The sequence below is a fragment of the Eubalaena glacialis genome, chromosome 3, assembly GCF_028564815.1.
Source record: "Eubalaena glacialis isolate mEubGla1 chromosome 3, mEubGla1.1.hap2.+ XY, whole genome shotgun sequence".
NCBI classification, from domain to species: Eukaryota; Metazoa; Chordata; class Mammalia; order Artiodactyla; family Balaenidae; genus Eubalaena; species Eubalaena glacialis.
The window spans coordinates 35275840-35288825 of NC_083718.1; the positions used below are offsets into that span (position 1 = coordinate 35275840).

The 12986-nt window shown below is 44.9% G+C and overlaps 1 protein-coding gene across 1 annotated transcript; it reads right to left on the minus strand.

Moving 5' to 3' along the window:
* Nucleotides 1-6839: 6839 nt before the first annotated feature.
* On the minus strand, nt 6840-10758 carry LAX1 (lymphocyte transmembrane adaptor 1). The gene is made up of 4 exons (XM_061185510.1): nt 10671-10758; nt 10147-10257; nt 9387-9472; nt 6840-7583 (listed from the first exon to the last, which is right to left on the minus strand). Exons 2-4 carry the CDS (start codon nt 10226-10228, stop codon nt 6840-6842), a joined length of 912 nt encoding a protein of 303 aa, XP_061041493.1. The 5' UTR covers nt 10229-10257; nt 10671-10758.
* Nucleotides 10759-12986: the final 2228 nt, after the last annotated feature.

Here is a 12986-nt window from a genome sequence, read left to right on the forward strand (position 1 = left end):
AAGCCCGTGCGCCACAACTACTGAGCCCGCGCACCGCAACTACTGAAGCCTGTGCACCTAGAGCCCGTGCTCCACAACAAGAGAAGCCACTACAATGAGAAGCCCGCCTGCCGCAACTAGAGAAAGACTGTGTGCAGCAATGAAGACCCAACACACCCAAAAATAAAATAAATAAAATAAATAAATAAATAAATAAATAAATAAAAAACAAAAAAAGAAAACTGTTGGGGAAACACTGACTGAAACCGCCCACCCTGGCCAGCACCACAGTAACCATTTGCATGAGTTATTTTATGATAGGAGATCCTGGTAAGGAACACAGAACTAGCAAGCCACCACCAACCGGAAGAATTTGGGAAAGGTCAAAAGGAGATGCCAGTCCATCCTACCAACCTCCCAGAATCCTTCTCGCTGGAATCTGTCTTGGCTGAGCAATGCACGCGCCACCAGGAAGGATCCTGAGTCAGAATGATTAGCCAGGGACAACCCGGAAACTAATCCCATCACCATAAAACCCGAGACTGTGAGTCAGGTGGCAAAGCAGTCCTTACCCTCCTGCTCTCCTCCCGGGTGCCCCTTCCCAATAAAGTCTCTTGCTCTGTCAGCACGTGTGCCTCCTTGGATAATTCAGTTCCGAGTGTTAGACAAGAGCCCACTCTCGGGCCATGGAAAGGGTCCCCCTTCCTGCAACAAAACTGTAAGGGGAAAGAATTATAATAAAGTCTTTCATCCATTCATTTGTAAAAATTCTCAGAACAAGAAATAAACAGAAAGGTTACCTATCTGAGAAAATAATTTATTAATTATTCTCAATTTGGGAGAATGTATATAAGGGTAACTGATGTTTAAAAAAACAAAATTCAGCCAAGTAAATTTGAGATCTAATTAGCTTTATTGGGCGATTCAAGAATCAGGCAGCATCCCATCTAGCATTCCAGGAGTGGTACAAAATGGAAAGCTTTTATAGAAAGGAGGGTGGGACAAGAAAGCTATTAGCGAAAGAAAAAGGTTACTTTGGGCCAGGTCCTCTTCTTTTTGAGGGGAAGGGAATAGCAAGGATCTTTATCATGCAGATTACCTCACTTGTACTGATCAGGAAATTTCATATTGTTTTACAGGTCACATTTCTGGGCAGAACTGACACTGCAATTAAGCCGTGGTTTGATGTAGTGGAGGGCAAATGACTCCATTTGGGGCTTGTTATTTCTTTTTTATTGAGGTGTCCAGCTCAATGGGGTATAAGCATGAGCTGGCTTTCTTTATTCTGGGACCTGCCACCCAAGTTGTAGGTTGAACCTCCCTTTCTTACTGGGTGGTAGCTGTCTTAACAACTCATTTTGAGCCCATAATTTTTCATCTCATAACTGAAACTGAAACAGGAGGGAAGGGGGGCAGGGCACAACCTTTAAAAGAATGACAAAGCCATAGGACATGACATAAACTGGTTAGAACCAACTAGGTCCAAGATGGCAGACAAGACTTCAACTAGACCTTGAGCCTCAGTATACGCTCATTGTAACACATCAACAAGTTAAATGACACACACACAGGCGCCATGACAGTTCCAAGGCTGACCATAAAAGGTCAACAAGTAGGCGGTGGCCAAGTTCCTGGAAATCCCTGCCCCTTCCCCAAAATAACTAGAATACTCCTCCCACTCATTAGCCTATGAAATTACCCACCCCTATAAAAACTGGCAACCTCATACCCTGGTGCCGCTCTCGCCTTCTGAGCTGGTCCACACTCTGTGGAGTGTATTTCTCTCTAAATAAATCCACTTCTTACCTATCACTTTGTCTCTCACTAAATTCTTTCTGTGATGAGACATTAAGAACCTGAGCTCCGTTAAGTCCTGGGACCAGGTGTGTGATCTCAATTAAAAGACTGTGGGTTCAGACTTCCCTGGTGGCACAGGGGTTAAGAATCCGCCTGCCAATGCAGGGGACATGGGTTTGAGCCCTGGTCCGGGAAGTTCCCACATGCCACGGAGCAACTAAGCCTGTGTGCCACAACTACTGAAGCCTGCACGCCTAGAGCCCGTGCTCTGCAACAAGAGAAGCCACCGCAATGAGAAGTCCGCGCACTGCAACAAAGGGTAGCCCCTGCTCTCTGCAACTAGAGAAAGCCTGTGAGCAGAACGAGGACCCAAAGCAGCCAAAAATAAACAAATAAACAAACAAATAAATAAATTCATTTATTTAAAAACAGACAAAAAAAAAAGAGACCCTGGGTTCAAGTCCCATCTAGGTTTTGGCTGGGTTTGAGTCCCCCTAAAACTGAGTTCCTCTGCTGAGTTTATGATTAACCTCTCTATCCAAAACTTTATTCCTTTTCTTGTCCTGCCCCTGTTCCCCTCAAGATTGAGGAGTATCAAAGAAAAGGGAGGATTGACACCAAGCAGGATCCTGTGGGGCCCTCCCAGGTACAAAAGATACCCCCCCACTTCTTGTTTATTGAAGAAGGCTTTAGTCTCCTAGGCCTTCCCTGAGTTCCAAAGAACAGATTCAAATTCAAGCAGTTACTAATTAAAGAATGCAGAAACACAGGAAAAGCAGTCAAGAAACAATAATTCAGTGATAGAAGACTCCTAGTTCTGCCTCAGGGAATACACATAACAATCTCATACATATTTTCGAGTTGTTCTGCAGGAACTAAGACCCCCATCCAGTTGGAAGATGGTAAATACATGCTGAGACGCCAGACTGGTGAGAACCAGAAGGTTGATGATTGAGATTCCTGGAACACCACCCTGTTTACCTCACCACCAACTAGTCCGAAGAAAGTTGTACACCCTGCAGCCCTCACCCCAAATATTGCCTTTAAAAACTCTTCCTTGGGAATTCCCTGGCGGTCCAGTGGTTAGGACTCAGCGCTTTCACTGCTGTGGCCTAGGTTCAGTCCCTGGTTGGGGAACTAAGATCCTGTAAGCCAAGCGGTGCAGCCAAAACAAAACAAAACAAAACAAAACACTCTTCCCTGAAAACCACTGGGGAGTTCAGGTCTTCCGAGCATGAACCACCCATTCTCCGTGCATGGCCCTTGCGATAAACCTTTTTCTGCTCCAAACGCCGACGTTTCAGTTTGTTTGGCCTCACTGTATGTCGGGCACATGGACTTGGGTTCAATTACATAACTGTCTCTTGGTTATGAGAATCCTTACATGCCAGTGTTTTTCAGTTCTGTCTGAATCTTCATCTCACATCTGACATAAATCTCTCCTTACTTGACTGAGTGAGGTTGCCATCCTCCCTCTGTGCTTATTGTTGCTTCCCAGGCTAACCTTTACTGGCCATCAATATCAGACTGATGTGGTGCCCTCTGTGTGGCAGGAATTTAAATGCTGGTCACATGTAGAGTGAATCTGAGAGCAATGAAGAAATCTACCCAAAATATAGCCACCAGGTATGAGAGAGCTAGCTCCTGTAAAAATCTGTCTTTATCCCACCGTCTTGGTCTGCTTGGGCTGCTATGACAACAATACCATAGACTGCGTGACTTAAACAGCAAACATTTATTTCTCACAGTTCTGAAGGCTGGGAAGTCCAAGATCAAAGTACTCACAGATTTGGTGTCTGGTGAGAGCCTGACACCTGCTTCATAGGCAGCCATCTTCTTGCTGTGTCCTCACAGGGAGGAAGGGGTGAGGGAGCTCCCTTGGGCCTCTTTTACAAGGGCACTAATCCCATTCACGAGAGCTCAACCGTCATGACCTAATCACTTCTAAAGGCCCCACCTTCTACTACTCTCACAATGGGGATTAGGTTTCAACATATGAATTTTGGGGGCACACAAATGTTCAGTCTATAGCACCCACCCAAGTGTTTGTGAAGCCACCTCAGATGGTCTATACCTCACAGATTTATCCTAGAGGCCCCTTGCCTTGGCACCCTGTTGAGGTGGTGCCAACAAAATGACCCAGGTCCAGATGCCTTCCTCTGGTGACACTTTTATTGTTGCCATGGCCAACGGTGGGTGGCCAGCTGCTCCACAGCCCTTTCTCTCAATTCTGGCAACACACTGCTCTTTCTCCCTTTCCTGGGGCATCAGGTACTCTGCAGAAGAGATGGTTAGCATCCCTGGGGATGGGGCAGTGAAGGAGGAAAGAAACTCTCTTCCTGACCAGCATGTCCTCAAAGGCTAACCGCAATCACATCTCAGTCCTCTCCTGTGGAGCAGGGATACGATGTGGTGGAGAGCAGTACATGGTAGGACTAATTTTCCTACTCTCAGTAAGCCTTGAGTGGTGTTGGCAGACCCCTAACAGCTGGTGGTGCTCTGAACTCAGAATGTGGGATGTTTTTACACCTTTGATACTTAGCTTTAAGCCTTAGTCTCCATTCCTGAACCACAGAAAAACCTCACTCAACATTTTATAAAGACATGCACTGAAACCACATCATCAACTGCCACATCGATAACCTGACTTTATCTTGGGCCTTGTGCCAAGAACTAGGGTGAATACAAAGGATTTAATTATATTTTCCTACAGGCAAAGTGATTTCAGTTTGATAGGAGAGACTGAGTACATACATTAACAGAACAATGCAGAAAACAGACAAATATCCAGAACAATTACAGTAGCATATGCTTTATATTGTGTCCATTTTACAGAAAAAGGAACAAAGGCACATTTACTTAAGTGGAATGAGCCTAGATGTCTTCACTTCCAGCTTTGTCCATGTTTTAAAATTATTTTTTGTTTTGACATAACTTACAGAAGAGTTGCAAAGATAGTACAGAGAGTTCCTGTATACCCTTCACCCAGCTTCCCCTAATGTTAATTATATAACCATGGTACATTTATCAAAACTAAGAAATTAACATTGATACAATACTATTAACTAAAATATGGACTTTCTTTTTTTTCATTTCACCATTTTTTCCACTAATGCCCTTTTCCTGTACTATGATCCAATCCAAGGCATCATGTTATATTTTAGTCATCATGTCTTCTTAGTCTCCGCCAGTCTGACAGTTTCTCCAGTCTTCCCTTGTCTTTCATGACTTTAACACTTTTAAGAGTTCCAGTCAGGTATTTGTAGAACGTCTTGCAATTTGAGTTTTCTGATGTTTCTCATGATAAGACTGGGGTTGTGGATTTTGGGGAAGAATACCACGGAGGTGAAGTACCCTTCTCCTTGATCATATAGCAATATAACTTATTACTGGTGAGTTGACCTTGATCACATGGTTAAGGTGGTGTCTACCAAGTTTAGAAACCAAGGTCTGAGAGCTAAGTGCATTCACTGCTACTGGACCATGATTGCTTCTAGACCCTCCAGTGGACAGTTAGGAAATATATATGTATAGTAGCCTATGTATATACACGTCTATATTTCCTTTTCTACTTGCTTATTTGTCACTTCTTTCTCTGACAGTAAGAAACCTGCCTCTCCCTACCTGTAATATATTTACTTATTTGTTCAATTCAAGTATGCCCTACACATTTACCAACTAGACTGCAGTGTTTGTTTTCAGTTCTTTGTGTCTTTATCTTACAGTTTCAAGCAAAACATTGTTTTCCAAAGTTACTTAGGCCCGCTCATTTCTTCCCCCACTCCCTTCAGTGAGATTATGTCATACGTTTGTGAAGCAGTTAGATTCATTTTTTACAATCTGCATTTTATTGTGGGTTCCCCTGACAGCCTGGTGAATTTTTTTAAAATTTGCATATAATAAAAGTCACCCTTTGTGCTATACAGCTTTTTTTGTGTGTGTTTTGACAAATGAATACAATCATGTATCCATCACCATAGTACAATACAGAACAATTATCCTAAAAATTCCCTTGTACAGCTCCTCTGTTGTAAACCCCTTCCCTCTCCCCAAACCTGCCAACCACTGATCTGTTTTCCACCCCTATAGTTTTGCCTTTTTCAGAATGTCATATAAATGGAACCATACAATATGTAGATTTTTAGGTCTAGCTTCTATCACTTAGCAAAATACGTTTAATATTTGTCCATGTTATTGCATGAACCTACTTCACTCCTTTTTACTGTTGAGTGTGGATAAACTCATTGTGTGGATATAGGACACTTGTTTATCCATTCACCTGTTGAAAGACATTTGGGTTATTTCTAGGTTTTGGCAATTATGAATAAAGCTGTTATAAACAGTCATGTATGGGTTTTTTTGTGAATACAAATTTCACACTTGGATAAATACCTAATAGTGGAATGACTGGGTTGTATAATAGGTTTATGTTTATAAGAAACTGCCAAACAGTTTTCCAGAGTGAATGTTATGCCTTGCAATCCCTTCAGCAATGAGCGAGAGTTCCTATTGTTCTGCATTTTCTCCAGCGTTTGGTTGTCCACACTCATTTTAGAGCGGCAACTGTCTCCCCACCCCAACCCAACTTCCTCGTTTCTTTTGGCCTCTGCCTGGATTACCAAATAATCTGTATTCCTGCTTTGCAGCCTGCTGGTATTAGTGAAGGTAATGATTGTAGACTACTTCATGTTTCCACTGTCTACTAAAGTACTCTTCCATTTTTAACCTCCTCACAGTCCTATAAGGCAGTTTCAGCATTCTTAAGTTGGTATGAGAGATAACAGCACCCTGCCTGAGAAGAATTTCTTTCTCACTTTCTCAAACCTCTGCTTTTGTGAGCCTCTTAGCTCCCTACTCATTTCAGCTTCTTTTTAGCGTAACCAAATGAATCCACTGAAATACAAGGGTGGTCAAGGGTCTTCACTAGACCCTGTAATGGCTATGGATCCGGCAGGATAGACCACTCCATGTGGCTTTCCAGCTGGGTGGCTGGGTCTTAATTCATCAGGAAGGAGCCATGTGTCAGGCCCCTGCTCAAAGTCCCTACCTCCTACCTTGGCAGCTCACACATTCTTGTAGTCATGAGAGTCTTCATTTGACATCTCTTCTCCATGTTTCATCTGACTGTTCTCACTCTGTGCAGATGACTGATAGGTCACATAATCCTTTAAGGCCAGGAAACTCCCTGACTGCATGACAGGTTGGATGTGGGTCTCGGGACCATCTGTCCTGCCCTGTACATGGTCTGTGTTTGAGGATGTCGCTTCCTTCTCCTCCTGCTGCTGGTTTCCACTGGGATCTGGTGGTACATTTTCATAATCTCTGCAGCACTGAAAAGTTCCCCAGGGCTGCTTCCCTTGGATGGTCTTGAGATCCAACACTGCCATGTTGACATAATCATTTGAGGTCTGAGAAGACCCTTCCCCATCGTTGAGTGGATCACTGCTCTCAGTTCCTGGAGACCCCAAACTGGTGCAGTCACTGGCGTTCCCACAGCCCTCATCTATTTCTTCAGTCAACTCCAGCACCTTGGTACTTGGGAGGATGAAGAGGTTCCCAGGAGGGCTGTTGGTAGAAGCTAAAGTCTCAGCAATCTCCTTTGCTGTGGGGATATTGACATAATCTCTTGAATCCTCTGAAGAAGTGCTTGGGCAATCTCTTGAAGCTCTGACATTGACATAGTGCGCTGAGGGAGTGAGGTTTCCACACATCTGGGGCCCCATGGCATTGTCATAGATGCCCACTGCATACCCCATGGCATGAGTATGGGCTCTGTGCACATGGAGGGCATCACCTGCTTGGGAGGGCTATGAGTAAGAAGAGAAAGCCAGTGACAGGATAGAAGTAGAAACATGGACAAAACCTTTCTTCTTCCCCGCCCAGTACTACTACATCTAATGGTTCTTTCTCTCAGTTCTTCACTTTGGAGAAAAGGTCTGAATCAGGGGTCTCAAACCTCAAGGCTTCAGATACTAGGTAGGAATAAGTGAAGTAGGCTGAGTTTAAGGAAAACAGCAGTGTAAATTTGACAATAAATTGCAACTGTTTTTTGGCCACACTGTGGGGTTTCAATGGGGAGTGGGGGAAGTATTATGAATTGGAGAGAGCCTGCCACCCCAGAGCACACTGAGAGGCGCGGCATAGTGGTTAAAGGTAGAGGCTTAGGCTCAGACTGAGGGTGCAAGTCCCAGGCCTCACCACTCTGTGCTGAGTTTGGGCAAGTTACCTAATCTCACTGTGCCTTAGTTTCCTAACTTATAAAATGGGTATAATCATAATAATATCTACACCATGAGGGTTTTGTGAGGAGTAAATGGATTACTGACCATAAAGTGTTTAGAATAACTCCTGGAACAAGAAAACACTAAAAAATGCTTGTTGTTATATTAGTATAGGGGCAGCTGACACGCAGATCAGCTGATTATGGCCAATTAGAGATGCTAGTCTGTTGTTTCCAGAACTTCTGATTTTCAAGAAAAGCTGGACATCTGGACTTTAATGTGAAATCATTTAGGTTTTTAAATGTTGCCAACTGGTTCAAAATGTCCTTCAAACACTACAGAGTACAATCCAAACATGTTTGTGGGCTTAAGCCAGTTTGAGATCTAAACTCTAGATGCAAAATTCCCTCAGGGCCCACCTGAGTCCTAGAAGTAGCTTTAGCAATGGAGTTTCCTCTGCTCTTCCTTTTATCAGCCACTTAGACTTTCTGCCCCAGGAAGTCTTAGAAGCAGGAGCAGAGCCCAAGGATGGGACATGCAAGAGGAAGAGGAAGCAAAGGTGGCGACATGGAGTGGCCGCATGGTAATCAAGCTAAGCCCCTGAGTAAAGAAAGGCTGGGTAACAACCGAATTAGCAGCAGCTGCAGCATGGCTGTACTTACCCAAGGATGGTCACAAAACCAAAGGAATTGATTCTTTTGACAAGCTAATGAGAACTTATCTATGGAAATAAGCACCCTGATCTTCAAAACAGTCCCTCTACTGTCCCTGGTGTGACTCCTCCTGGGGAGCTGCCTTCAGAGCCAGACTACAAGACACACGGGATTATTGTTATTAATTGCAATAGTCCCCTTGTAACCTCAAAGGTATCCCCGACGTGCTCAGTGCTTTCTACACCAGTTACAGTGCTGAGTGAACTTAACGAGTATTTCTGCTATGGAGGAGGACTGAAACAATTTGACATAGGCTCAGAAGTAATTGCCAAAGTAGGACTTTAAGAGTATTTTGAGCACGAACAGCACTGCTGGAATATTTAGGTACCCTCCCAAGGTGATGACTTTGAAGGGGACAACACTCATTTGGAAAACACATTTCAGTTCTAACATCGTGTCCTTGAATACATGTGCCCTGGTGCCTTTCCTAAAATCCCAAGTGCTTGCTCCTCTCTTTCTAAGTTTTTTGCCTTGGGTGGGAGGGAAGTCCTGAGGCTAGTCTTCCCAATTTATTAATAGGGCCTCGAGGGCGGGGGGCAGGGGGAGAGTGTGTGTGCCAAAGGACATGCTATTTGCAGTGAAACAAGAGCCAAGACCTAGAACTCTTGCACTTCAGCTCTTCTGCCAGAGACATATCATTTCTCCCAAACGGGTTGTCATTTCACTTGACTCTTACCACATGCTCAGAGGGAGGGCTGTCAGAATTTCTGGAGAGGAGGCTCTCGGTACTGAAAATACGAATACTTCTTGACGGATGTCTTCCTGAAAGGACAGAGAACAAACCCTGAACATAGTCAGCCAGTCCTCCGAGTGCTTCAGCCTGTACAATCCCTGCATCTTGGGTGAAGTGGGTTTGTGTGATGTCTGGTGTTTGGGGCCTGGCGTTCTGTGGGGAGAGGGTCAGGGCTACAGGGATGATGTGCTAGGAGACCCGGAACCCTCCTCAGCTAGCTGAGGACAAAAGGACACTAGCACAGGAATTGAGGAGGCTGGGAAGGAGGCTCCTGGGGCGAACCCTCCCTGCCTTGAGGCTGGAGGCCATTTTCTCCTTCTGTATGTCTTTCCCAATGCTAGACATACCCAGCTGTCACCTGCTAACTTACGTCAAGAAAAACCAAAGCTGCTGTCTATGTAATCAAACCATCATGCTGTACTCCATAAACTTATACGGTGATGTATGTCCATTTTTTATCAATGAAATCGGAAAAAGAAACAAACAAAACCCCCAACCCAGATGAACCCCCGCTCCCTTCTTCGAGCTCTCCAAGCCCCCACTGGAGTTGCATCTTGCAGTCTATCTATCCCATTCTCTCTCATGCTCCCTGAAGGGCAGAAAGGTCTGCAACTTTAGAGAAAGTTGCTTCCAGGTGAGAGGTACATTCCGGGGGTAGAAGTTCTGTAGGTCTGGACTCCAGGGATTAGAAAGAAAAACCTACCCAGCTCGTCTTGTCTTCGGGGCAAGAGGTCATAAATATTTTTGGTTCCTTGTCTGGGTCGAGGCAGAGTCAGCAAGGGCATGACGGTGACTTGGAAGTAAGGAACTTGCCCTGCAAGGCAATGAGAGACACGGAGGTCATGGCTGGGCCCAGCTGCACAGAATGCGGGGCCCCCTGGGGATGAGATGGTCCCTGAAAATATTGCCCACCCTCACCATGTATCATGAAAAATACGTTTTCAGACTTGACCAATTCCCTTTGAGCTAGAAGCATAGGGGACTCAGTGGACAGAAGCAGGGCACAGGGATACCAGGGCAATGACTTTCAAAATGGAACTCCACTCAGCACTGAGCCTTATGGAGCCACAGCTTAGGATCCCAAGGGAGACAATGACCTGTGTGTCAGGTAAGAACAGAGGACTACCCAGCCCAACGGTTTATCTCTGGAGGGTAAACTGGGCTTTAAATACCAGGCTAGTTGATTGATCTTAGTGTGTCTCAACTTTGGACAAACAAGGGACTCACGCTTCTTCCATTTGCTCCAGTTCCACAGGATGCAGAAAACTGCGACAACCAGGAGGATGGCAAGGAGTCCCGCAAACCCAGAAAAGATGCTGCTGTAGTGGTCTTTAGCTCTGCGAGGAAAACCAAGTGCCATGACCCAGCCATAGGAGGGTGGGAAGTTGGAGAAGATGCTTCCTTTAGGAGGTAGGGCTCGAGGATTTGGAATGAGAGCCCAGTGAAGGAAAGCTGAGGTGGGATGGACTGGGTGGTGGAAGAGAGGGTCATCTTCCCTTGGCGAGAGGGAAATAGGACATGGGAGAAGGGACCTATCCCTTTTGAATGCCTACTGGATGCCAGTGTTTTGCATGTGAACCTTATTTAATCTGTACAACAATCCCATTTCTCTTTGTGACCAAGGAATCCGAGAATTAGACTCAGAAAGGTAGAGTAACATGTCAAAGATCACATAGGTAGGAAAGAGCATGATGGAACGTGAGTCTAGGTCTGTTTGGGCCCAAAGACTGTTCTTCCTATGGCTTCACACTGTCTTCCAAACTTGTAATGTCAAGTCCACCTGCTCCCGCTTCCCCCATTCCCTGCTCCTGGGCTTTCTGTCTTGCTCGAAGGAGAAGATTACCCAACTTACAATTAGGGAGCAGCTCTGGGACAAGAGTCCAGGTTGCCTGCACTTGAATAACCCCTGTAGCACCAACTTGTGGAGCTGGTCTCCGAGCAACACTCTGTTGTTCTGCGGAATTTAACCAATGCGAATGCATGGAGCAAGTTCTGGGTTACATGCAATTCCCAGGCAGGCATGGAGTTACTGCTCTGCTTTGCCTATAAGAAGCAGCCAATTGAGGTTACAGAAGGACTCACTAGCAGACCTGCTCCCCCAATTACTAGAAACCAGGTCATCTATCAGGGAAGATTTTTGTCCTCCTGAGTTCTAGGCTTGTTTACCCAACTCTGTATTGGACATTTCCACAAGGTTGCCTAATAGACATTTCAAACCAAAAATGTCTGAAACAGAACTCCTGTTCTCCCCCCACAAACCTGCTCCTCTGGTGTTTCCCATCATCTAATGACTCGGCCAAAAACCTTGGAGCCATCCTTGAATGTTTTCTTTCTTTCACACCCCACTTCTAGTTAACCAGCAGATTCTGTCTGCTCTTCCCTGGGCATCTATCCAAACCAGTCACCTCTTGCTCCTCCATTACCACCACCCTGGTCCGAACCACCGTGCATTCCACGTGGACCTTTGCAAGAACCTCTCTAATGGGTCTCCTTGCTTTCACTCTTGGCCCCAACACACTATCTTCACACACAGGCCAGAGTGATCCTCTAAACGGTAAATCAGATCACGTCCCTCCTCTGCTTGCTATGATACCCCCCATGACTTCCTATCACACTTGGGATAACATCCATAGTCCCTACCCAGTGAGGACTTCATGGCCTCTTCTGTTCTGGCCTCTGCCTGCCTCTGACCTCATTTCCTACCACTTTCCCTCTGACCTTGACCGCCAGGACTCCGTGCTGTTCCTGGCAAAGCAGTCTGGTCTCTCAGACCTGCTGCTCCCTCTCCCACAGCTCAGTCCCTCATTTCATTTAGGTCTCTTCTGAAATGTCACCTCCTCAGACAGGTCTTCCCTGGCCACAGCCTCCCTGGTACTCTCAATCCCCTTACTCTGCCCTGGTTTTTCCTCATAGCACTTATGACTGACTGACATTATGTTATCCATGCATTTGTTCATCTGTTTCTATCTGACTCTCCCACTTGACTGTAAGCTCCAGGAGGTCATGAACTTGTCTGTCCGGTTCACCTGGTGCCTGGAACAGTGCCTGGTACTCAGCAGGGGCCTGATGAATATTTGTTAAATTAATGAATGAGTAAATTATCAAACAAATGAATGAATATAGAAATAGGATTTTTTTGCCGGGGAGCTGCAGGGTTCTGACACTTTACGAATTCATTCTCCATCAAGGCCTCTGTCCACCTGCAAGTGACATGTATTTGTTTGTCATGGTAATGATATTTACCTCCCCAAACTACAGTGATTTAAAATTTATTATTTTGAGCTGTGCTGTTATGATAGCACTGAAATTTATACCTCCCACTGTCAAAGTTTCAACGGCTGATGGATTTTTTATTTAATATAATATTGAAGCTTTTAGCTGTAAAATTTACATCTACGATTAGTTCTGTGGGGTTTTATGTTCTAAGGGTATATCTTTATCATATCTATGATTCCATTTTTATTCATGGCAAGTTTTTAGGGCCTAAAACACATGAAAAAAGTGGGCTTTTTGTTTCCATCAGAGTGGGAACTAGTTTTTGTT